Consider the following 26,633-nt stretch of genomic DNA (forward strand, 5'->3'; position numbering starts at 1 on the left):
TGGGGTCTGTCTGAGTCGGGGCGGGATCTGTCGGGCAGGGTCTATCTGGATCGGGGGCGGGGCTTGTCAGGGTCAGGGGCGGAGTCTGACCGGGTCAGTTCGGGGTTGGAGCGGGGTGTGCCTGGTTCAGGGGTGGGATCTGTCTGGGTCGGGGCGTTGTGTCTGGGTGGGGGCGGGATCTGTCGAGGCGGGGCTTGTCTGGGTCGGGACGGGGTCTGTCGGGGCGGGGTCTGTCGGGGCGGGGTCTGTCGGGGTCTGTCGGGGCCTGTCGGGGCGGGGTCTGTCGGGGTCTGTCGGGGCGGGGTCTGTCGGGGCGGGGTCTGTCGGGGCGGGGTCTGTCGGGGTCAGTCGGGGCGGGGTCTGTCGGGGCGGGGTCTGTCGGGGTCTGTCGGGGCGGGGTCTGTCGGGGCGGGGTCTGTCGGGGCGGGGTCTGTCGGGGCGGAGTCTGTCGCGGCGGGGTCTGTCGGGGCGGGGTCTGTCGGGGACTGTCGGGGCGGGGTCTGTCGGGGCGGGGTCTGTCGTGGCGGGGTCTGTCGGGGACTGTCGGGGCGGGGTCTGTCGGGGCGGGGTCTGTCGGGGCGGGGTCTGTCGGGGCGGGGTCTGTCGGGAACTGCCGGGGCGGGGTCTGTCGGGGCGGGGTCTGTCGGGGACTGTCGGGGCGGGGTCTGTCGGGGGCGGGTTCTGTCGGGGGCGGGGACTGTGGGGCAGGGTCTGTCGGGGCGGGGTCTGTCAGGGCGGGGTCTGTCGGGGCGGGGTCTGTCGGGGACTGTCGGGGCGGGGTCTGTCGGGGCGGGGTCTGTCGGGGACTGTTGGGGCGGGGTCTGTCGGGGCGGGGTCTGTTGGGGCGGGGTCTGTCGGGGACTGTCGGGGCGGGGTCTGTCGGGGACGGGTCTGTCAGGGACTGTCGGGGCGGGGTCTGTCGGGGACCGTCGGGGCAGGGTCTGTCGGTGCGGGGTCTGTCGGGGACCGTCGGGGCGGGGTCTGTCGGTGCGGGGTCTGTCGGGGACCGTCGGGGCGGGGTCTGTCGGGGCGGGGTCTGTCGGTGCGGGGTCTGTCGGGGTCTGTCGGGGACTGTCGGGGCGGGGTCTGTCGGGGCGGGGTCTGTCGGGGCGGGGTCTGTCGGGGTCTGTCGGGGACCGTCGGGGCAGGGTCTGTCGGGGCGGGGTCTGTCGGTGCGGGGTCTGTCGGGGTCTGTCGGGGCGGGGTCTGTCGGGGACGGGTCTGTCAGGGACTGTCGGGGCGGGGTCTGTCGGGGACCGTCGGGGCAGGGTCTGTCGGTGCGGGGTCTGTCGGGGACCGTCGGGGCAGGGTCTGTCGGTGCGGGGTCTGTCGGGGACCGTCGGGGCAGGGTCTGTCGGTGCGGGGTCTGTCGGGGTCTGTCGGGGCGGGGTCTGTCGGGGACTGTCGGGGCGGGGTCTGTCGGGGACTGTTGGGGCGGGGTCTGTCGGGGACGGGTCTGTCAGGGTCTGTCGGGGCGGGGTCTGTCGGGGGCGTGGTCTGTCGGGGTCGGGGTCTGTCGGGGACGGCTGACTGTCTGGTCAGGGTCTGTCGGGGCGGGGTCTGTCGGGGACTGTCGGGGCGGCGTCTGTCGGGGCGGGGTCTGTCGGGGTCTGTCGGGGCGGGGTCTGTCGGGAACTGTCGGGGCGGGGTCTGTTGGGGCGGGGTCTGTCGGGGACTGTCGGGGTCGGGGTCTGTCGGGGCGGGGTCTGTCGCGGCGGGGTCTGTCGGGGACTGTTGGGGCGGGGTCTGTTGGTGCGGGGTCTGTCGGGGTCTGTCGGGGACTGTCGGGGCGGGGTCTGTCGGGGACTGTCGGGGACGGGTCTGTCAGGGTCTGTCGGGGCGGGGTCTGTCGGGGGCGTGGTCTGTCGGGGTCGGGGTCTGTCGGGGACGGGGACTGTCTGGCCAGGGTCTGTCGGGGCGGGGTCTGTCGGGGACTGTCGGGGCGGCGTCTGTCGGGGCGGGGTCTGTCGGGGTCTGTCGGGGCGGGGTCTGTCGGGGACGGGGACTGTCTGGCCAGGGTCTGTCGGGGCGGGATCTGTCGGGGACTGTCGGGGCGGCGTCTGTCGGGGCGGGGTCTGTCGGGGTCTGTCGGGGCGGGGTCTGTCGGGGACGGGGACTGTCTGGCCAGGGTCTGTCGGGGCGGGGTCTGTCGGGGACTGTCGGGGCGGCGTCTGTCGGGGCGGGGTCTGTCGGGGTCTGTCGGGGCGGGGTCTGTCAGGGACTGTCGGGGTCGGGGTCTGTCGGGGCGGGGTCTGTCGGGGCGGGGTCTGTCGGGAACTGTCGGGGCGGGGTCTGTTGGGGCGGGGTCTGTCGGGAACTGTCGGGGCGGGGTCTGTTGGGGCGGGGTCTGTCGGGGACTGTCGGGGCGGGGTCTGTCGGGGCAGGGTCTGTCAGGGACTGTCGGGGCGGGGTCTGTCGGGGCGGGGTCTGTCAGGGACTGTCGGGGCGGGGTCTGTCGGTGCGGGGTCTGTCGGGCCGGGGTCTGTCGGGACTGTCGGGGCGGGGTCTGTCGGGAACTGTCGGGGCGGGGTCTGTCGGGGCGGGGTCTGTCGGGGACTGTCGGGGTGGGGTCTGTCGGGGACTGTCGGGGGCGGAGTCTGTCGGGGCGGGGTCTGTCGGGGACTGTCGGGGTGGGGTCTGTCGGGGACGGGGTCTGTCGGGACTGTCGGGGCGGGGTCTGTCGGGGACGGGGTCTGTCGGGACTGTCGGGGTGGGGTCTGTCGGGGACGGGGTCTGTCGGGGACGGGGTCTGTCGGGACTGTCGGGGTGGGGTCTGTCGGGGACGGGGTCTGTCGGGGACGGGGTCTGTCGGGACTGTCGGGGCGGGGTCTGTCGGGGACTGTCGGGGTGGGGTCTGTCGGGGATGGGGTCTGTCGGGGACGGGGTCTGTCGGGACTGTCGGGGCGGGGTCTGTCGGGGACTGTCGGGGTGGGGTCTGTCGGGGACGGGGTCTGTCGGGACTGTCGGGGCGGGGTCTGTCGGGGACTGTCGGGGTGGGGTCTGTCGGGGACGGGGTCTGTCGGGACTGTCGGGGCGGGGTCTGTCGGGACTGTCGGGGACGGGGTCTGTCGGGACTGTCGGGGCGGGGTCTGTCGGGGACTGTCGGGGGCGGAGTCTGTCGGGGCGGGGTCTGTCGGGGACTGTCGGGGTGGGGTCTGTCGGGGACGGGGTCTGTCGGGACTGTCGGGGCGGGGACTGTCGGGGCGGGGTCTGTCTGGGACTGTCGGGGCGGGGTCTGTCGGGACTGTCGGGGCGGGGTCTGTCGGGGCGGGGTCTGTCTGGGACTGTCGGGGCGGGGTCTGTCGGGGACTGTCAGGGTGGGGTCTGTCGGGGACTGTCAGGGCGGTGTCTGTCGGGAACGGGGTCTGTCGGGGACTGTCGGGGCGGGGTCTGTCGGGGACTGTCAGGGCGGGGTCTGTCGGGGACGGTCAGGGTGGGGTCTGTCGGGGGCAGGGTCTGTCGGGACGGGGTCTGTCGGGGGCGGGGTCTGTCGGGCGGGGTCTGTCGGGGTCTGTCGGGGACTGTCAGGGTGGGGAACTGTCGGGGACGGGTCTGTCAGGGACTGTCAGGGCGGGGTCTGTCGGGGACGGGTCTGTCGGGGACTGTCAGGGTGGGGTCTGTCGGGGGCAGGGTCTGTCGGGGTCTGTCGGGGCGGGGAACTGTCGGGGACGGGTCTGTCAGGGACTGTCAGGGCGGGGTCTGTCGGGGACGGGTCTGTCGGGGACTGTCAGGGTGGGGTCTGTCGGGGGCAGGGTCTGTCGGGGTCTGTCGGGGACGGGTCTGTCGGGGACTGTCAGGGTGGGGTCTGTCGGGGGCAGGGTCTGTCGGGGTCTGTCGGGGCGGGGAACTGTCGGGGACGGGTCTGTCAGGGACTGTCAGGGCGGGGTCTGTCGGGGGCGTGGTCTGTCGGGGTCGGGGTCTGTCGGGGACGGGGACTGTCGGGGACGGGGACTGTCGGGGCGGGGTTTGTCCGGGTCGGGGCGGGGTCTGTCGGGGCAGGGTCTGTATGGTTCTGGGGGCGGGCTCCACCCCTGACCAGTGGGTGGGATCCCAGCACAATCAGCAGGATTGCAGAGTGTGGATCATCAGGGACAGGTTTATGTCGCAAAATATCTATCTATAATGCATTAAAAGTCTTGCAATATAGTGCATACGCCCTGTAAGTCTCACACTTACTTCCTGTCGCAGTTCAGTTATCACATCTCAGCCATTATAATATGAAGGTATCCTCTAACTGCTCATAAGCAATACAATGGGAGTAATGCTACTAATTACATAGTTTTTATACACTGTTATATATTTCCAGCAACACTGGTAAATCCTAGTCCAATTGCTTCTGCCACATGTAATTGGGTCATTCTTCCCACAAGACCGACTCCTTACCCTGCTCCCTGACTCCTTACCCTGCTCCCTGACTCCTTACCCTGCTCCCTGACTCCTTACCCGGGTCTCTGACTCCTTACCCTGCTCCCTGACTCCTTACCCGGGTCTCTGACTCCTTACCCTGCTCCCTGACTCCTTATCCTGCTCTCTGACTCCTTACCCGGGTCTCTGACTCCTTACCCGAGTCTCTGACTCCTTACCCGGGTCTCTGACTCCTTACCCTGCTCCCTGACTCCTTACCCTGCTCCCTGACTCCTTACCCTGCTCTCTGACTCCTTACCCGGGTCTCCGACTCCTTACCCGGGTCTCCGACTCCTTACCCGGGTCTCCGACTCCTTACCCGGGTCTCCGACTCCTTACCCTGCTCCCTGACTCCTTACCCGGGTCTCTGACTCCTTACCCTGCTCCCTGACTCCTTACCCGGGTCTCTGACTCCTTACCCTGCTCTTTGACTCCTTACCCTGCTCTCTGACACCTTACCCTGCTCTCTGACGCCTTACCCTGCTCTCTGACGCCTTACCCTGCTCTCTGACGCCTTACCCTGCTCTCTGACGCCTTACCCGGGTCTCTGACTCCTTACCCTGCTCCCTAACTCCTTACCCTGCTCCCTAACTCCTTACCCTGCTCCCTGACTCCTTACCCTGCTCACTGGGATCCTTACCCTGCTCCCTGACTCCTTACCCTGCTCCCTGGAGTCCTTACCCTGCTCCCTGACTCCTTACCCTGCTCCCTGACTCCTTACCCTGCTCCCTGACTCCTTACCCTGCTCACAGGGATCCTTGCCCTGCTCCCGACTCCTTACCCTGCTCCCTGACTCCTTACCCTGCTCACTGGGATCCTTACCCTGCTCCCTGACTCCTTACCCTGCTCCCTGGGGTCCTTCCTCTGCTCCCTGACTCCTTACCCTGCTCCCTGGGGTCCTTACCCTGCTCCCTGACTCCTTACCCTGCTCCCTGGAGTCCTTACCCTGGTCCCCGGAGTCTTTATCTTGTGCAGTAACCTTTTATGTGGCACCTTATCGAATGCCTTCTGGAAATCCAAATACACCACATCCACTGGTTCCCCCTGATCCACTCTGCTCGTTACATCCTCAAAGAACTCCAGCAAATTTGTCAAACATGATTTCTCTTTCATAAAACTGTGCTGACTCTGCTTGATTGAATTCTACTTTTCCAAATATCCTGCTAGTGGTCCTTAATAATGGACTCCAGCATTTTCCCAACCACAGATGTTAGGCTAACTGCTTTTTGTCTGCCTCCTTTTTTAAATAGGGGCAATACATTTGCGGCTTTCCAATCTGCTGGGACCGCCCCAGAATCCAGGGAATTTTGGTAGATTACAACCAATGCATCCACTATTCCTGCCGTTATTTCTCGTAAGACCCCAGGATGTAAGCCATCAGGTCCAGGGGACTTGTCCACCTTTTGTCTCATTATTTTACCTAGTACTACTTCATTAGTGATAGTGATTGTATTAAGTTCCTCCCTCCCTATAGCCCCTTCATTATCGACTACTGGGATGTTTTTAGTGTCCTCTACCGTGAAGACCGATACAAAATATTTGTTCAACGTCTCTGCCATTTCCCCGGTCTCCAATATTAATTCCCCAGTCTCATCCTCTGGGGACAAACTTTTACGTTAGCCTCTCTTTTCCTTTTTATGTACCTGTAGAAGCTCTTACTATCTGTTTTTATATTTCGTGCTAGTGGTAGAGAGAGAGTATGGGAGAGTGTGAGAGAATGTGAGAGTGTGTGAGAGTGTGTGAAAGTTTGGGAGAGAGTGTGTGAGCGAGTGTGAGAGTGTATGAGAGAGAGTATGGGAGAGAGAGTGTGAGAGTGTGAGAAAGTGTGGGAGGGAGAGTGTGAGAGGGTGAGAAAGTGTGGGAGAGAGATTGTGATAGAGAGTGAGAGAGTGTGGGAGAGTGTGAGAGAGTGTGAAAGAGTGAGAGAGTGTGAAAGAGTGAGTGTGAAAGAGTGAGAGAGTGTGAAAGAGTGAGAGAGAGTGTGAGAGAGAGTGTGAGAGAGAGTGAGAGTGTGAGAGTGTGTGAGAGAGAGTGTGAGAGAGAGTGAGAGTGTATCAGAGAATGTGAGAGAGAGTGTGAGAGTGTGAGAAAGAATGTGAGAGTGTGTGAGAGAATGTGAGAGCGTGTGAGAGAATGCGAGAGTGTGTGAGAGAATGTGAGTGTGAGAGAGAGTGTGAGAAAGAATGAGAGAGCGTGTGAGAGAGAGTGAGAGTGTATGAGAGAGTGTGAGAGAGTGTGAGTGTGAGAGATAGTGTGAGATAGAATGTGAGAGAGTGTGAGAGTGTGTGAGAGAGAGTGTGAGAGTTTGGGAGAGAGAGTGTGTGAGAGAGTGTGAGAGTGTATGAGAGAGAATGTGAGAATGTGTGAGAGAGTGAGAAAGTGTGGGAGAGAGAGTGTGATAGAGAGTGTGGGAGAGTGTGAGAGAGTGTGAGAGTTTGGGAGAGAGAGTGTATGAGAGAGTGTGAGAGTGTATGAGAGAGTGTGGGAGAGTGTGAGAGTGTGGGGGAAGAGAGTGTGAGAGTGAGAAAGTGTGGGAGAGAGTGTGTGACAGAGAGTGTGATAGAGAGTGTGGGAGAGTGTGAGGGAGTGTAAGAGAGTGTAAGAGAAGGTGGGAGAGTAAGGAAGTGTGTGAGAGATGAAGGGAGAGTAATAGAGAGAGTGAGAGAGTAAGAATGCGAGCGAGAGAGTGAGTGAGAATGAGAAAGATAGAAAACGTGCACTGGTCTCTCTCATGGCTCTTGATAACAGACTACAGAGAAGCACTGCCAAAGCCTTGGTACCTGTGTGACCTGGCAAAGCATTGCATGGGTGTGGGTTGGCATGGGGGCGGGGGCGGTCACCATGGGGATCGGAACTACTTATAAAACCATTTAGCATAGCACATTTCTGTGAAGGAATTGTGGTCTGACCATCATTCCAATGTTGAAGCAGAGAGACCAGTTTTGAATAGGGCATCTGGAAGTTTCCAAACCGAGAGCAGATACCTGAGCACATATTTACCGATAAATGTGCCTGGGGGTGCATAAAGTGGGAGTAACAAATGAGAAAAAGGGGAGGATCTTTTCCTATTTCGTGTGTCGCACAAATTGCTGGGCTTGACAGAGCTCCACTTCCAGTTGGGCCGGCGCCTGATTGGAAAATGTAGGCCAGACTTTTAAAGAAGACTCCCTTTTTCCCCACTAACCTCTCCGTCTTATGATGTGGAGTCTTTAATCATTAAGGTTTCAAGGGGACCGTCATCAACAAAGAACTGGAGCCTTGCTCCGGTCCCTTGTTCCATCTTAGATGTGGAAAAAGATGGCACCTTTGGGAGCATGAAGACTATTTTGAGCAGACTTTGCTCGACTATCCGCCCACACCTCATTATGCAAGAAGAATGTGCTGGACTCCTCTCCTGAGCTGTAACCTTGTTCAATACAGAAGCCCTCTGTCTGTGACTGTAGCCCATGAATTAATTGGAGCACAGCAACTCCATGAACCAGGAGTTTAACAGAGAGGCGAGAATTGGGAATCAGGTCACACATCCATGGCTCAAACCGCTTCACCACAATCAACAACAACAACTTGTATTTATATAGCGCCTTTAACGTAGTGAAACATCCCTAGGCACTTCACAGGAGCATTATAAGACAAAAAAAAATTTGACACCAAGCCACATAAGTAGAAATTAGCGCAGGTGACCAAAAGCTTGGTCAAAGAGATAGATTTTAAGGAGCGTCTTTCAAGGAGAAAAGAGAGGTAGAGAGGCAGAGAGGTTTAGGCAGGGAGTTCCAGAGCTTGGGGCCCGGGCAGCTGAAGGCACGGCCACCAATGGTTGAGCGATTATAATCAGGGATGCTCAAGAGGGCAGAATTTGAGAAGCGCAGACATCTCGGGGGATTGTGGGGCTGGAGGAGATTACAGAGATAGGGAGGGGCGAGGCCATGGATGGATTTGTAAACCAGGATGAGAATTTTGAAATCGAGGCGTTGCTTAACCGGAACCCAATGTAGGTCAGTGAGCACAGGGGTGATGGGTGAGCGGGACTTGGTGCGAGTTAGGACACGAGCTGCTGAGTTTTGGATGACCTTAAGTTTACATAAGATAGAAAGTGGGAGGCCAGCCAGGAGTGCATTGGAATAGTCAAACCTAGAGGTAACAAAAAAATGGATCAGGGTTTCAGCAGCAGATGAGCTGAGGCAGGGGCGGAGAGAGAAAATGTTACGGAGGTGGAAATAGGCGATTTTGGTTATGCCGCTGATATGTGGCCGGAAGCTCATTTCAGGGTCAAATATGACAGCTAGGTTGCGAACAGTCTGGTTCAGCTTCAGACAGATGCTAGGGAGAGGGATGGAGTCAGTGGCTAGGGAACGCAGTTTGTGACGGGGACCAAAGACAATGGCTTCGGTCTTCCCAATAGTTAATTGGATAAAGTGTCTGCTCATCCAGAACTGGATGTCGAACAAGCAGTCTGACAATTTGGAGTACGTGGACGGGTTGAGAGAAGTGGTGGTGAGGTTGAGCTGGGTGTCATCAGTGTACATGTGGAAACTGGAGCTGTGTTTTCGGATGATATCGCTAAGGGGCAACATGTAGATGAGAAATAGGAGGGGGCCAAGGATAGATCCTTGGGGGACACCAGAGGTAACGATGCGGGAGTGGGAAGAGAATCTGGCAAGAAGTCTAGAGAAAACACAAATGTGCTGTTAAAAAGATCAATCTCAAGCACAACTGGTTTGACAGATGTGAAAACACAAAACAGAAATATCAGGGCCTAAACCAAGATTTAAGCACACACACTTACTTCAGATTACATTACAGCCCTCCTTTTATGAGTTACAATTACTAGAACACTCCAGAACAAAAACCAGCAGGAATAAAGCTGTTGCTAAGCAATGATGGTCAACTCGTGCACTGGTGCTCGTAAATTGAGGATAGAACAGCTCATTGAAGTACTTGAGCACAAATCTAGGCCGACACTCCTCTGACAGCGCAGTGCTGAGGGAGCGCTGCATTGTCAGAGGTGCCGTCTTTTGGATGAGACCTTAAACCGAGTCCCGCCTGCCCTCTCAGGTGGAGGTAAAAGATCCCATGGCGCTATTTCAAAGAAGAGCAGAGAGATTCTCCCTCAACCAACATCACTAAAAATGAATTATCTGGCCATTATCACGTTGCTGTTTGTGGGATCTTGCTGTATACAAACTACCACTTCTCCTTCACGTGACTGCATCTGATTGGTTGTAAAGCGCTTTGGGACGCCCTGAGGTTGTGAAAGGAGATATATAAATGCAAATTATTTCTTTCTTTACTGGTCCCGCCAGAAAATGTAAAAACCACCTCCCCTCACTTTTATTGCTACCACCCGTCCACTTTCAACTGACAGTCCTGTTTGTGAACACGGTGTCTATAAATTTCTAAGACGTAAACTGAACAGCTTAGCAAGGAATGGCAACCGTATTCAGGTTTTTGCATGCATGCACAGACTGGTGCTGCCGATGTGGGCAATGCAAATATATGAAGCAATGACGTCAGGGGAGAGTGATACCACAGTTTGAAATGGTAACATGATTATAGGAAGGTTTTGTGATGTCAGTGCCAATAAACACATATTAACTATCCTCAGGAAGACTATCAGGATCTGGGCAGACACAGTTAACAACAAGCATACTGGAGCATCTAATGTGTTTCACCTTCACAGGGAGCTGAGTAACCAGTAAAAAGAAAAGACTTGGATTTATATAGCGCCTTTCACGACCACCAGACATCTCAAAGCGCTTTACATAAGAACATAAGAACATAAGAAATAGGAACAGGAGTAGGCCATATGGCCCCTCGAGCCTGCTCCTCCATTCAATAAGATCATGGCTGATCTGATCATGGACTCAGCTCCACTTCCCCGCCCGCTCCCCATAACCCCTTATCATTTAAGAAACTGTCTATTTCTGTCTTAAATTTATTCAATGTCCCAGCTTCCACAGCTCTCTGAGGCAGCAAATTCCACAGATTTACAACCCTCTGAGAGAAGAAATTTCTTCTCATCTCTGTTTTAAATGGGTGGCCCCTTATTCTAAGATCATGCCCTTTACAGCCAATGAAGTACTTTTGGAGTGTAGTCACTGTTGTAATGTGGGAAACGCAGCAGTCAATTTGTGCACAGTAAGGTCCAAGAAATCTAATAGAGAATTCAGGAGGAGCTTCTTTATCCGGAGAGTGTTGAGAATGTAGAACGCGTACCAGATAGAGTAGTTAATGTGAATATCATTGATGCATTTAAGGAAATACTAGATAAACACATGGGGGAGAAAGGAACAGAAGGATATGCTGTTAGGGTTAGCTGAAGTAGTGCGGGAGGAGTCTCAAATGGAGCATAGACCAATTGGGCCGAATGGCCTACTTCTGTGCTGTAAATTGTATGTCATTCTATGTAAAGACAATGTTGTATTTATATAGCGCCTTTAATGTAGTAAAATGTTCCAAGGCGCTTCACAGGAGTGTTATAAAACAAAATTTGACACCGAGCCACATAAGGAGATATTAGGGCAGATGGCCAAATCTTGGTCACAGCTTGGTTAAAACAGGAAAGAGAGGTAGGGAGACGGAGAAGTTTAGGGAAGGATTTCCAGAGCTTAGGATGTTGGCAGCTGATGGCACGACCATCAATGGTGGAGCAATTAAAATCGGGGATGCTCAAGAGGCCAGAGTTCGAGGTGTGTAGCGATCTCGGAGGGTTGTGGGCAATGTTCATGTGAAGCTGCCCGGTCGGGTCTGGGAGTCCCGCGCAGGCTGCTCAACGGCTTTCCAATGGGAAAAACGCACATGTAAGGACATTTGAACGGGCCACGCAGCCAGTTAAAGGGGCAGCGCACCCCCCAGAAACATTGATGGGAAAATTGGTTGTGGGGCTGGAGGAGATTACAGAGATAGGGAGGAGCGATGCAATGGAGGGATTTGTAAAAAAGCTGAGAATTTTTAAATCGAGGTGTTGCTTAACCGGGAGCCAATGTAGGTCAGCGAGCACAGGGGTGATGGGTGAGCGGGACTTGGTGTGAGTTAAGACACGGGCTGTCAAGTTTTGGATCACCTCAAGTTTATGTCGGGTAGATGTGGGAGGCCAGCCAGGAGTGTGTTAGAATAGTCAAGTCTAGGGGTAACAAAGGCATGGATGAGGGTTTCAACAGCAGAAGAGCAGGCGAAAAGTGGTGATGTTACTGGACCAGTGATCCAGAGGCCTGCACTAATGATCCAGTGACGTGAGTTCAAATCCCACCATGGCAGCTGGGGAATTTAACTTCAAGAATAAATCTGGAATAAAAAGCTAGTGTCAGTAATGGTGACCATGGGGCTAGAACCTCCACTTTTGTGGGCGATATTTCCGGCGTGGGCAGTAAAAAAGGGTTTTCAAATCGCCAGCTTCTCGCCCATTCTCAAATCACCTAGTTTCCATTTTTGAAAATGGGCGTTAGCACGAGCGATATCAAATCAAATGGGCAGCAGCGTGAAATTTTTTTGATCTTCTGCCGTAAAGTGCTTTAGCAATGACATGGCAACGCTCGATTCCCGCGATTAAGGAGGTCAAGAGTCATCATGACATGCGCAGAAGAGGAGACAAAGAGAGAGGGAACTCAGAGGGACTGAAAGCGTGTATGGCTGTGGTGTGTGCTTGTCTGGCTGTTGTGGGAGGAACGAGGGAGATTCACCAGCAGCAAAAAGCCCACTAAGCACCAAGAACATAGTTGGCACCGAGTTTTTGTCCAACAAATAAGATATAACATGGAAGGCATGGAGGAGGCCCTGGAGCTGGTAGCCAGGAACACTGGTGGCAGAGGGCTCCCAGTGGTCCCGGAGCGCCGCATCGCACCCCAAGGTGATGCACCCCCATTGCCAACCACACATGAGAGCCAGGAGCACCATCTTGCTTCTGGCTCGGAGCATGTTCCCACCTCGGGACCATCCTCTCCGGTATCCGTCCAAGCAGCGCTTCGGATGTCACCACCCCCCAACCCACCCCCAATGAAGCATCGCCTGAGGACCTCCTCGGACAGGCGGCTTGGAGTCTGGAGGGGAAGGGGAAGGGGTTGAGGTGGGGAGGAGGAGCGGATGGGGGGGGGGAGGGGGAAGGGTTGATTTGTACAGAAATACTGATGATTTCAGACGAATGTTCAGTTTAAATGATTTTTATTTAACAAAACCTTGTAGCACATTGGCTCAGATAGCTGCACGATTAGACACTGGTGATTCTTTAACATCAAGGGGTATAATCACACTAAACTTCAATCAACTGAAACTTTAACTGTCGCCAAGGTGATGCCCACCATTGATGTATGACCTGCACACTCAGCGGTGTCAGCCTTGGAAATATCACCAACGTTATTTCAGGCAAAGCGATCATTGATGAGCTCCTGACGTAAGACTCTTACAGTTATCATGCCATCATGGGCCTTTTCATGCGGTCTACAGGGCAGGGGGGTGCATGGCTTCAGCGTCAGCCTGATTGTCTGGGCTGATATCAGCGTTCGCCTCCTCGTCCTCCTCTTACTCTCTCTGGTGAGGTGGACTGTCAGGCTCATCAGGCAATTCTTGTCCCCTCCTGATAGCCAAGTTGTGCAGCATGGAGCACACCACCACGAATTGAGCTACCTGCTCAGGGTGGTATTGGAGCTCGCCTCCTGAGTGGTCCAGGCATCTAAAGCGCTGCCTCAGCACTCCAATGATTTTCTCCACGATATTGCAAGTTGCTCTGTGGCTCTCATTGTATCGCCTCTCGGCCTCGATGTGGGTGTCACGCAGGGGGGTCATCAGCCAGGTGGTGAGGCCATATCCTTTGTCACCATGCATTCAGTATTGACCTTGTGGCTGATTGTTAAACAAGTCAGTTACAGTGCTATCATGCAGGATGTGAGCATCATGGATGCTGCCCAGAAATTGAGCATTCACTGCCAGTATAATTTGCTGGTGGTCGACAACCAGCTGGACATTCACGGAGTGGAATCACTTGCGGTTCCTGAAAACCTCAGCTTCCTGAAAGGGTGCCCGTATCGTGATGTGCATACAGTCTATTGCTCCCTGCACCTTGGGGAAGTTTGCAATTCTGGAGAATGTTAGAGCCCTCTTACTCTGTGTCTCCCTGGTCATAGGGAAGCTGATCAAGTCCCTCCTGAGTGCATACAGGGCTTCAGTGACCTGGGCGTTTTTTTGGGCGAGCGATATTGTGGGCGATATATGTGTGAGGTGGTGAAATTGACGATGGACGATCTCCATGACCGCTAGTTTGGGTCAATATGCTCTTTACGACAAAAAACAGTGGGCGGGCGTTAATATTGAATCTCGGCCTTAATTCCGTGTGGAAAGTAAGGCTGGGTGATATTATGGGTGTTGAATTCGCCCATTCTGCTTATTCCGCCCCAAAAAAGTGGGTGGGCGGTATTATTTTTTCTCGGCGTTAAGCACATGGGGAAAGTAACGCTCGGCGATAAGTTTCCGAAAAATGCCAAAATGGGCACTATATGGGCGTTATACGTCATTTCAGCAGTAAAATGGGCATTAAATGGGCGTTAAGCAGGCAAAAAAAAGTGGAGGTTCTAGCCCAATGAAACTACCGGATTGTGGTAAACACCCATTTGGTTCACTGTTGTCCTTTAAGGAAGGAAATCTGCCGTCCTATATGTGACTCCAGACCCACAGCAATGTGGTTGACTCTTAACTGCCCCATTGCCCCTCTGAAATGGCCTAGCAAGCCCCTCAAGGGCAATTAGGGATGGGCAATAAATGCAGGCCTTGCATAAAATAAAATGAGTGGAGTTGGGCGATGTGGCGGTGGAAATAGGCGGTCTTAGTGATCGCGTGGATATGTGACTGTAAACTCAGCTCGGGGTTAAATAGGCCAATAAGGTTGTGAACAGTCCGGTTCAGCCTCAGACAGTGGCCAGGGAGAGGGATGGAGTCAGTGGCTAGGGAACGGAGTTTGTGGCAGGAACCAAAGACAAAGGCTTTGGTTTTCCCAACATTTGGTGGGAGAAAATTTCTGCTCATCCAGAACTGGATGTCGGACAAGCAGTCTGACAATTTAAAGACCGAGCAGGGGTCGAGAGAAGTGGTATTGCGGGAGCGCTGGGTGTCATCAGCATACATGTGGAAACTGATGCTGTGTTTTTGGATGATGTCGCCAAGGGGCAACATGTAGATGAGAAATAGGAGGGGTCCAAGGATAGATCCTTGGGGGACACCAGAGGTAACGATGCGGGGGTGGGAAGAGAAGCCATTGCAGGAGATTGTCTGGCTATGATTAGATAGATAAGAATGGAACCAGGCGAGAGCAGGCCCACCCAGCTGGACATTGGTGAAGAGGCATTGGAGGAGGATGGAGTGGTCAACTGTGTCAAAGGCTGCAGACAGGTCGAGAAGGATGAGGAGAGATAGTTTACCATTGTCTCAATCATAATAGGATGTCATTTGTGACTTTGATAAGAGCAGTTTTGGTACTGTGGCAGGGCGCAAACCTGATTGGAGGGATTAGCAATGTTTCTGACACACTGTGTACAAAGACGATCTGCTGGATTGGATCACCGCTGCAGGACTTGCTGTACTTACCTGAGCCGTGCAGTTGTGAAGATTGGAGAAGCCATCGAAGGCGACAGTCCAGGTGAGGCTGACCTTGTTGGGAGTCTGACTGCTGATTCTCAGCTTGGTGGGCTTGTCTGGTGAAACTAAACAAGTAAATTACTCAACACTTGGTGCATATGAGGAGGTCACAGACAAAGAACTCACAGCCCCAGTGCAGAATCTCAATATCAGCTGACGGTTTTAATTCCCTTCCACCATAAACACATTATGTGGGCAACACTGGCCCATTCATAGTGCCTCTGGAACAGAAGTTCCATACAAAATTCTACATTCAGGCTGCATCTGACCACCAGCTTAAAAACAAGGAATAAGAGTGAGTCACCATTGCGTGTACTTTTCGAACACGTGGCAACTCGTCCTTTAACACAACTGTTTCAGGAACCCATCAGTCAGCAAGAGCATGACATATGTAACCTTGTGCTCTTAAAGGGACTGCCTTCCCCAAACAGTGCCAATCCTCCTTTAGAGAGGGAGAGTCATCGCTGGTACCCAATGAAAACAATGTTAGTAACAGTTAGCAAGAATTGCAAAACAACAGCACAAATTTAATTCTCTTAAATGGGGAAGGGAGAGGAGAAAGAGGGGAAAGGAACGGAGGAAGGAAGGAAATAAGGAAGGAGAAAGGGAAGGAGGGAAGGAAGGAGTGAAGGAGTGAAGGAAGGAAGGAAGCGAGGAAGGAAGGAAATAAGGAAGGAAATAAGGAAGGAGAAAGAGAAGGAGGGAAGGAAGAAGTGAAGGAGTGAAGGAAGGAAGGAAATAAGGAAGGAGAAAGGGAAGGAGGGAAGGAAGAAGTGAAGGAAGGAAGGAAGGAAGGAAGGAAGGAAGGAAGGAAGGAAGGAAGGAAGGAAGGAAGGAAGGAAGGAAGGAAGGAAGGAAGGAAGGAAGGAAGAACAGGAAAGGGAGGGGAACAAAAGAGAGGGCAGGGACACGGAGAAGGAATGAACAAAGGAAAGAAAGGACTGAAAGGGGAAGGAAGAAAAGTAGAAGGAATGAGGGGAAAGGAATGGAAATAAGAGGAAGGAAGAAAAGGGTGAAGGAAAGTAGGAGAGAGAAGGAAGAGGGAAGGAAGGGGATGAAAGGAAAGGAGAAGGAAGGAAGGGAAGAAAAAAGGGTTTGGAGGAAAGGGGTAAAGAGGCAAAAAGGGAGGGAAGAGGATGGGGAAAGAGAAGCAACAAAGAGAAAAAGGTTGAAAAAGAAAACAACGACTTGTATTTCTATAGCACCTTTAACTAGTAAAATGTCCCAAGGTGCTTCACAGGAACGCTATGGAATGAAATTTGACACTGAGCCACATAAGAAGATATTAGGACAAAAGGGGTAGGTTTTAATGAGCGTCTTAAGGGAGGAGAGAGAGGTGGGGAGACGGAGAGGTTTAGGGAGGGAGGTCCAAAGCTAGGGGCCTAGGCAGCTGAAGGCACAGCTACTGATGGTGGAGTGATTAAAATCAGGGATGCTCAAGAGGCCAGAATTGGAGACACACAGACATCTCGGGGTGTTGTGGGGCTGGAGGAGATTACAGAGATAGGGAGGGCCATAGAGGGACTTGAAAACAAGGATGAGAATTTTGAAATCGAGACATTGTCACACCGGGAGCCAATGTAGGTCGGTGAGCACAGGGTGATGGGTGAGCGGGACTTGGTGCGAGTTAGGACACGGGCGGCAGAGTTTTGATGAGCTCAAGTTTACAGAGGGAAACCAGGCAGAAGAGCATTAGAATTGTCGGGTAAAGAGGTAACAAAGGCATGGATGAGGGTTTCAGCAGCAGATAGAAGAGAATTGGAGGAAATACAATTGTGAACTTACCTTTGACGTTGACACTAGCTGTCCTGGAGACGGCAATGCCCCTTGAGTTATGTGCTTCACAAGTGAAGGTGATCAGTCTTTTAATGCCTGAGGACAATAATCACAGAGAGACAAGCTGGTACATTCTACACGTTCAAAGCTGCCACTTCCTCATCACAAGGAAAGGAAGGAAAGGGAAGGGAAGAGATGGAAGGAAGGAAGGGAAGGGAAGGGATGGAAGGAATGGAAGGAAGGAAGGGAAGGCAAGGGAAGGGAAGGGATGGAAGGAAGGAAGGGAAGGGATGGAAGGAAGGAAGGGAAGGGAAGGAAGGGAAGGGAAGGAATGGAAGGAAGGAAGGGAAGGGAAGGGAAGGGAAGGGAAGGGAAGGGAAGGAAGGGAAGGGAAGGAATGGAAGGAAGGAAGGGAAGGAATGGAAGGAAGGAAGGGAAGGGAAGGGAAGGGATGGATGGAAGGAAGGAAGGAAGGAAGGAAGGAAGGAAGGAAGGAAGGAAGGAAGGAAGGGAAGAGAAGGAAGGGAAGGGAAGAGAAGGGAAGGGATGGAAAGAAGGAAGGGAAGGAAGGGAAGGGAAGGGATGGAAGGAAGGGAAGGGAAGGGATGGAAGGAAGGAAGTAATGTCAGTATATTACCCCCAATACCATGTGCTTTAATTTTGCACACCAATCTCTTGTGTGGGACCTGGTCAAAAGCCTTTTGCAAGTCCAAATACACCACATCCACTGGTTCTCCCTTGTCCACTCGACTAGTTACATCCTGAAAAAATTCCAGAAGATTTGTCAAGCATGATTTCCCTTTCATAAATTCATGCTGACTTGGACCAATCCTGTCACTGCTTTCCAAATGTGCTGCTATTTCATCTTTAATAATTGATTCCAACATTTTCCCCACTACTGATGTCAGGCTAATCGGTCTATAATTACCCGTTTTCCCTCGTCCTCTTTTTTTAAAAAGTGGTGTTACATTAGCTACACTCCAGTCCATAGGAACTGATCCAGAGTTGATAGACTGTTGGAAAATGATCACTAATGCATCCACTATTTCTCGGGCCACTTTCTTAAGTAGAGAGACAGAGAGACAGACTATTATCTGAATGGTGACAGATTAGGAAAAGGGGAGGTGCAACGAGACCTGGGTGTCATGGTACATCAGTCATTGAAGGTTGGCATGCAGGTACAGCAGGCGGTTAAGAAAGCAAATGGCATGTTGGCCTTCAAAGCGAAGGGATTTGAGTACGGGGCAGGGAGGTATTGCTACAGTTGTACAGGGCCTTGGTGAGGCCACACCTGGAGTATTGTGTACAGTTTTGGTCTCCTAACTTGAGGAAGGACATTCTTGCTATTGAGGGAGTGCAGCAAAGGTTCACCAGACTGATTCCCGGGATGGCGGGACTGACCTATCAAGAAAGACTGGATCAACTGGGCTTGTACTCACTGGAGTTCAGAAGAATGAGAGGGGACCTCATAGAAACGTTTAAAATTCTGACGGGTTTAGACAGGTTAGATGCAGGAAGAATGTTCCCAATGTTGGGGAAGTCCAGAACCAGGGGTCACAGTCTAAGGATAAGGGGTAAGCCATTTAGGACCGAGATGAGGAGAAACTTCTTCACCCAGAGAGTGGTGAACCTGTGGAATTCTCTACCACAGAAAGTTGTTGAGGCCAATTCACTAAATATATTCAAAAAGGAGTTAGATGAAGTCCTTACTACTAGGGGGATCAAGGGATATGGTGAGAAAGCAGGAAGGGGGTACTGAAGTTGCATGTTCAGCCTTGAACTCATTGAATGGCGGTGCAGGCTAGAAGGGCCGAATGGCCTACTCCTGCACCTATTTTCTATGTTTCTATGTTTCTAAGTACTCTGGGATGCAGACTATCAGGCGCTGGGGATTTATCGGCCTTCAATCCCATCAATTTACCTAACACAATTTCCCGCCTAATAAGGATTTCCTTCAGTTCCTCCTTCTCACTAGACCCTCGGTCCCCTAGTATTTCGGGAAGGTTATTTGTGCCTTCCTTCGTGAAGACAGAACCAAAATATTTGTTTAACTGGTCCGCCATTTCTTTGTTCCTCATTATAAATTCACCTGAATCTGACTGCAAGGGATCTACGTTTGTCTTCACTAATCTTTTTCACTTCACATATCTATAGAAGCTTTTGCAGTCAGTTTTTATGTTCCCAGCAAGCTTCCTCTCATATTCTATTTTCCCCCTCCTAATTAAACCCTTTGGCCTCCTCTGCTGAATTATAAAATTCTCCCAGACCTCAGGTTTGCTGCTTTTTCTGGCCAATTTATATGCCTCTTCCTTGGATTTAACACTATCCTTAATTTCCCTTGTTAGCCACGGTTGAGCCACCTTCCTTCCCCGTTTTATTTTTACTCCAGACAGGGATGTACAATTGTTGAAGTTCATCCATGCGATCTTTAAATGTTTACCATTGCCTATCCACCGTCAATCCTTTAAGTGTCACTCGCCAGTCTATTCTAGCCAATTCACGTCTCATACCATCGAAGTTACCTTTCCTTAAGTTCAGGACCCTAGTCTCTGAATTAACTGAATTCTACCATATTATGATCACTCTTCCCCAAGGGACCTCGCACAACAAGATTGCTAATTAGTCCTTTCTCATTACACATCACCCAGTCTAGGATGGCCAGCCCTCTAGTTGGTTCCTCGGCATATTGGTCTGGAAAACAATCCCTAATACACTCCAGGAAATCCTCCTCCACCACATTGCTACCAGTTTGGTTAGCCCAATCAATATGTAGATTAAAGTCGCCCATGATAACTGCTGTACCTTTATTGCACGCATCCCTAATTTCTTGTTTAATACTGTCCTCAACCTCACTACTACTGTTTGGTGATCTGTGCACAACTCCCACCAGCGTTTTCTGCCCTTTGGTATTCCGTAGCTCCAACCATACCGATTCCACATGATCCAAGCTTAATGTCCTTCCTTACTATTGCGTTAATTTCCTCTTTAACCAGCAATGCCACCCCACCTCCTTTTCCTGTCTGTCTATCCTTCCTGAATGTTGAATACCCCTGGATGTTGAGTTCCCAGCCTTGGTCACCCTGGAGCCATGTCTCCGTGATGCCAATTACATCATATCTGTTAACAGCTATCTGCGCAGTTAATTCGTCCACCTTATTACAAATACTCCTCGCATTGAGGCACAGAGCCTTCAGGCTTGTCTTTTTAACACCCTTTGCCCCTTTAGAATTTTGCTGTAATGTGGCCCTTTTTGCTTTTAGCCTTGGGTTTCTCTGCCCTCCACTTTTACTTTGCTTCTTTCTATCTTTTGCTGCTGCCCCCATTCTACTTCCCTCTGTCTCCCTGCATCGGTTCCCATTCCTCTGCCATATTAGTTTAACCCCTCCCTAACAGCACTAGCAAACACTCCCCCTAGGACATTGGTTCTGGTCCTGCCCAGGTGCAGACCGTCCAGTGTGTACTGGTCCTACCTCCCCCAGAACCGGTTCCAATGTCCCAGGAATTTGAATCCCTCCCTTCTGCACCACTCCTCAAGCCACGTATTCATCTGAGCTATCCTGCGATTCCTACTCTGACTAGCACATGGCACTGGTAGCAATCCTGAGATTACTAGCTTTGAGGTCCTACTTCAACGCGGGACGGGAGAAAAGTTGAGCCGCAGGAACTAACAAGCCCGTTGAGACATACACCGTTTTCTGCCGCGCCATTTCATTCAGCAGTTCAGCTAAAAAGGGCCAGTCATGACCCCATTTTGCATTCGGCCCTTTGCAAATGCGAATCGGGTCTAACGCCTGGTTATGGCCCCCACTGCAAAATTGGTTTGCACTGAGGCGGTCGGTTTCACGCAGGAAATCCCGGCTACATGTGGCCGAACAGGGGATCCTTAAAGGGCCCGAACCAACAAGGTAAGTTTCAAAATAGACTTTCCTGAATGTGGAGCAGGGAGAAGCAGTGATTATTGTATATATAAGCCATCTGAACCCCTCGATTAGATTCCAGCCTATAACTCACTCCCAGGTATCCATTATTCTATATATAAACCATCTGAACCCCCCGATTAGATTCCAGCCTGTAACTCACTCCCAGGTATCCATTATTCTATATATAAACCCCTGAATCCCCTCGATTAGATTCCAGCCTGTAACTCACTCCCAGGTATCCATTATTCTATATATATAAACCCCTGAACCCCCTCGATTAGATTCCAGCCTGTAACTCATGCCCAGGTATCCATTGCTCTCTATATAAACCCCTGAACCCCTCGATTAGATTCCAGCCTGTAACTCACTCCCAGGTATCTATAATTCTATATATAAACCCCTGAGCCCCTCGATTAGATTCCAGCCTGTAACTCACTCCCAGGTATCCATTATTCTATATATAAACCCCTGAACCCCTCGATTAGATTCCAGCCTGTATCTGACTATCTATCTCTTTCTGTGCAGTGTTTTTATTAATGATTGGGATGGGTTAAGTTGCTATGCGTGTGTGTCCGTACATGCTGAATGCTGAATCTGAGTCCCTGCTCAGTAGGGATCGGGCCTCCTGACACCTGGGCTGATATGACTCCTGCAAGTAGGGCAGTTCAGCACAAGGAATCCCAAAATAGCCAGAGCCTGTCAGGTACAAGAGAAATTTCTCCAGGCACACTCATCTTTCCTGCCTCTATCACTTTGGGTGGGTGGTTGGGGGAAGGAGCTCACTGAAAACTGCCTGCCTTGCCACAAAAATCAGGTCAGCCAATTCATCTATAAAGCAATTCACATTCAAGCAACAAAGCGAGTTTTAACTTGCCGCAGGAACTGCCTACTGCAAGTTACAGAGCTCCGTGATAATGTTACTCTCATAGAATCACAGAAAATAACGACACAGAAGGAGGCCATTCGGCCCATCGTGTTCGTGCCAGTCGATGAAAGTTACCCAGCCTAATCCCACTTTCCAGCTCTTGGTCCGTAGCCCTGTAGGTTACTGCATTTCAGGTGCACATCCAAGTACTTTTAAATGTGCTGAGGGTTTCTGACTCTATCACCCTTTCAGGCAGTGAGTTCCAGACCCCCACAACCCTCTAGGTGAAGAAATCTCCTCTCAAATCCCCTCTCATCCTTCTACCAATTACTTTAAATATATGTCCCCTGGTTATTGACCCCTCTGCTAAGGGAAATAGGTCCTTCCTATCCACTCTATTTAGGCCCCTCATAATTTTATACACCTCAATTAAATCTCCCCTTAGCTTCCTCTGTTCCAAGGAAAACAACCCCAGCCTATCCAATCTTCCCTCATAGCTAAAATTCTCCAGTCCTGGCAACATCCTCATGAATCTCCTCTGCACCCTCCCCAGAGCAATCACATCTTTCCTGTAATGCATGCAGTACTCCAGCTGTGGCCTAACTAGTGTTGCATACAGTTTTAGCATAAACCCCTCTGCTTTTAAATTCTATGCCTTGGCTAATAAAGGAAAGCATTCCGTATGCCTTTTTAACTACCTTATCTACCTGGCCTGCTACCTTTAAGGATCTGTGGACATGCACTCCAAGGTCCCTCTCTTCCTCATAGGTTCTGACTGAAGCAATTACAAGAACAAGGGTCCCTGTTAACTTAAGGAACGAGAACCGAATGTAAAATACAGCCGATGTCACGGCACCCGGGCAGTGCCGGCATTTCCAAAGAGGTTGGTGCTCTTTGTGTGTGCGATGCCAACATTCTCGGGCGAGCTACTGTGCCTCCAACTGGGGCAGTGCGAACATTCTCACTTGCACTGCTGCCACTCTGTCTGTGCACTGCCAGTAATGCCAAGCAGGCTGCTGGTCAGAATGTATCACGCAGTGCCAACATTCCCAAAGAGGCTGCTGCCAGCCCCCCCACCCCTGAGCCCACCTCAGCTGTACGGGTTTTAGTCTCTGTCCGGGATGAATCCAGACCAACAGGAGCTGGCTCCGATTTCAGCCGTAGGAAGCAGTAGATTAATGGATGCCCATTAATACAGGAATGGGTCCCATTCAGAGAGAACGATAGCTGACTCCAGCCACCTAGTAATAGGCTCCCATTCAGAGAGAACGATAGCAGACACCAGCCATGTAATAATAGGCTCCCATTCAGAGCGTCTAATCGATATTTGCAGTACCAGTAAGGAAATTCCATTGAAATGCTCTCACATACTCAAATAGCTATAGAAGACAGCATTCCCACTGAGAGGCTGCAATCTCGCCAACCCTGGCCGAGGTCTGTGGCGGGTGGCAAAGCCGCTCCAGGCTCCAGCCCACTCTGCCTGAAGCATTTTTCGTTGATGGGGCTTGTTAAGCCCGCCCTGCGAGGTTCCCGGCCAATTGAAGGAAGCGGGTCTGATGACGTCATTTGACGACGCGTCATCAGTCGGTTTCCTTAAAGGGGCCATGTCCACACTTAGTTTGACGGTTGTGCTGTCAGTGTTCTGCAGCATTGAGGTGCTGCAATCACCGAGAAGCACGGCTGATTGCAGCACCTCAATGCTGCAGAATACTGATGGCTGCACCCAGGCTCTCCCATCACTCCCTCCATCACAGCATACAGGGAGGTTCTCTTCCTTTCCGGTGGGCGGAAGAGACCTCCCCAGGGCACCAACGCAGCCTGGTTGCACATGGCACAAGACACAAGCAGGGATGTCGTCAGGAGGACCAGGCGACAGTGGCGCAAACCTTTCAATGATCTCAGTGGATTACGAAACGTGACTGCAAAGCCACACTCAACCTCATCCTGCTTTGCCACTCACTCTGCCTTCCCTACCCTACTCCTGCACATTCTTACTCACACCAACTTACCTTGTACCTCCACCCATCCCTCTCTATCTACATTATCTCTTCCCCATCTCACGATCCACCCCTCACACTCACCTCATCCTAGTCCAATCATACCAACTAACAACACACAAGGGTAGGCACTTGGGTCCTTTAGCCAATGTTCATGTAGCGTTTCTGCTAGGGTGTTGTCAAACATTGAAATCTTTATTTTGAACACTTCGGGTTCATGGGCAGATTTGTGTGAACCTTTGCCTTCTCTTTGGAAGTGGCTGAATGAATTGTAGTGACATAAGGGTACCCGACACAATCGTGCTGAGTGTGAAAGCAATGGGTTGGACATTGCTGGGATGATTTATGGTGTTGGTGTGGGGTGGTGCCAACCTGGCGCATCATGTGGCTGCCAGGGTGCACAGCGTCAAGTGAAGTAAATGTGGCCATCACTGGCCTCGCAGGCAGCAATGTGGGCGGGTGCTGATGCTCTGTGTCCTGTGCAGCATCAGGGGATTGCGGAGAAGATTGGTGTTGTTGGTGGTGATACTGGTGGCGATGTTGGTGTCAGGGCAGATCATGGTTGGACTCTAGGAAGGTGAGATTTTATCAAGGGCACCAATGCTGATGGAATAGATGGCAGGTGAGGTTGAGATGACAAAAGTGATCGGTCAATGGTGAGAGAGGTTGTTCCAAGGAGGTGTCAGTAGATAGAAAGTACAGAGCAAACACTTCCAAACTGCATACAGCTCAAAAGTGTCTTCCGAATCCTGAAGGCTTCAGCTTCTGAGATTGTAAAGTGAACAGCTGCGAAATGGTAGCTTTTATACCACTTCTGCAGCTGTCAACTAGTCAAAGCAATGGAGAATCATTGAGAACCCGGCACACTGACATGACGTGAAGCCCGAGCGATGCGAAGCTTGGTGAAAACTTGGTAAAATGCTTTGGAGCTGGTGAAATGCTGCTCAAATAGGTTTAAGCAGCTTATTAATTATCACCGCCGCTTAGTGTCGGGTCTGCAATCTGCAGAAGGACCCAGCCTTTTGAAAACTTCTTAGCAGGCGGGTTGAGAGTGGAATCAAGCCCGCTGTCGGTCACAGCCATGAGGACAGCGGGCCCGCCTCCAAACCAGCACTCGCATGGCTGGTCAAATTCTGGCTAGAGAACTCGATACCCGTACTGTGATAAATATCCCAATGAGAGAGTCCATATCGGTACTGTGATAGCCCAGTGAGACAGTCGATACCCGAACTGTGATAGCCCAGTGCGAGAGTCCATATCAGGACTGTGATAGCCCAGTGAGAGAGTCGATACCCGTACTGTGATAGCCCAGTGAGAGAGTCGATACCCGTACTGTGATAGCCCAGTGAGAGAGTCGATACCCGTACTGTGATAGCCCAGTAAGAGAGTCGATACCCGCACTGTGATAGTCTCCCAGTGAGAGAGTCGATACCCGTACTGTGAAAGTCTCCCAGTGAGAGAGACGATACCCGTGCTGTGATAGCCCAGTGAGAGAGTCGATACCCGTACTGTGATAGCCCAGTGAGAGAGTCGATACCCGTACTGTGATAGTCTCCCAGTGAGAGAGTCGATACCCGTACTGTGATAGTCTCCCAGTGAGAGAGTCAATACCCGTGCTGTCATAGCCCAGTGAGAGAGTCGATACCCGTACTGTGATAGTCTCCCAGTGAGAGAGTCGATACCCGTACTGTCATAGCCCAGTGAGAGAGTCGATACCCGTACTGTGATAGTCTCCCAGTGAGAGAGTCGACACCCGTACTGTGATAGTCTCCCAGTGAGAGAGTCGATACCCGTACTGTAATAGCCCAGTGAGAGAGTCGATACCCGTACTGTGAGAGTCTCCCAGTGAGAGAGTCGATACCCGTACTGTGATAGTCTCCCAGTGAGAGAGTCAATACCCATGCTGTGATAGCCCAGTGAGATAGTCGATACCCGTACTGTGACAGTCCAGTGAGAGAGTCGATACCCGTACTGTGATAGTCTCCCAGTGAGAGAGTCGATACCCGTACTGTGATAGTCTCCCAGTGAGAGAGTCGATACCAGTACTGTGACAGTCTCCCAGTGAGAGAGTCGATAGCCGTACTGTGATAGCCCAGTGAGACAGTCGATACCCGTACTGTGATAGTCTCCCAGTGAGAGAGTCGATACCCGTACTGTGATAGCCCAGTGAGAGAGTCGATACCCGTACTGTGATAGCCCAGTGAGAGAGTCAATACCCGTACTGTAATAGTCTCCCAGTGAGAGAGTCGATACCCGTACTGTGACAGTCTCCCAGTGAGAGTCGATACCCGTACTGTGATAGCCCAGTGAGAGAGTCGATACTCGTACTGTGACAGTCTCCCAGTGAGAGAGTCGATACCCGTACTGTGATAGTCCAGTGAGAGAGTCGATACCAAGACTGTGATAGTCTCCCAATGAGAGAGTCGATACCCGTACTGTGATAGCCCAGTGAGAGAGTCGATACCTGTACTGTGATAGCCCAGTGAGAGAGTCGATACCCGTACTGTGACAGTCTCCCAGTGAGAGAGTCGATACCCGTACTGTGATAGCCCAATGAGAGAGTCGATACCCGTACTGTGATAGCCCAGTGAGAGAGTCGATACCCGTACTGTGACAGTATCCCAGTGAGAGTCGATACCCGTACTGTGATAGCCCAGTGAGAGAGTCGATACCAAGACTGTGATAGTCTCCCAGTGAGAGAGTCGATACCCGTACTGTGATAGTCCAGTGAGAGAGTCGATACCAAGACTGTGATAGTCTCCCAATGAGAGAGTCGATACCCATACTGTGATAGTCCAGTGAGAGAGTCGATACTCGTACTGTGAAAGTCCAGTGAGAGAGTCGATACTCGTACTGTGATAGTCCAGTGAGAGAGTCGATACTCGTACTGTGATAGTCCAGTGAGAGAGTCGATACTCGTACTGTGATAGCCCAGTGAGAGAGTCGATACCAAGACTGTGATAGTCTCCCAGTGAGAGAGTCGATACCCGTACTGTGATAGCCCAGTGAGAGAGTCGATACCCGTACTGTGATAGCCCAGTGAGAGAGTCGATA

At 52.1% G+C, this 26,633-nt stretch overlaps 1 protein-coding gene across 3 annotated transcripts in view; it reads right to left on the reverse strand.

Annotated features, from left to right (window-relative positions):
- The window catches only part of tyro3 (TYRO3 protein tyrosine kinase), a 163,099-nt gene that overhangs the window by 66,526 nt on the left and 69,940 nt on the right, over positions 1 to 26,633 (reverse strand). For all 3 annotated transcript variants that reach the window (XM_070877400.1, XM_070877398.1, XM_070877401.1), the window contains exons 5-6: positions 16,807 to 16,893; positions 14,971 to 15,086 (exon numbers count right to left, since the gene is read on the reverse strand). In XM_070877400.1, coding sequence (XP_070733501.1) covers positions 14,971 to 15,086; positions 16,807 to 16,893 — 203 coding nt within the window. The remainder of the gene's footprint in view (positions 1 to 14,970; positions 15,087 to 16,806; positions 16,894 to 26,633) is intronic.

This window comes from Pristiophorus japonicus, chromosome 4 (assembly GCF_044704955.1).
Source record: "Pristiophorus japonicus isolate sPriJap1 chromosome 4, sPriJap1.hap1, whole genome shotgun sequence".
NCBI classification, from domain to species: Eukaryota; Metazoa; Chordata; class Chondrichthyes; family Pristiophoridae; genus Pristiophorus; species Pristiophorus japonicus.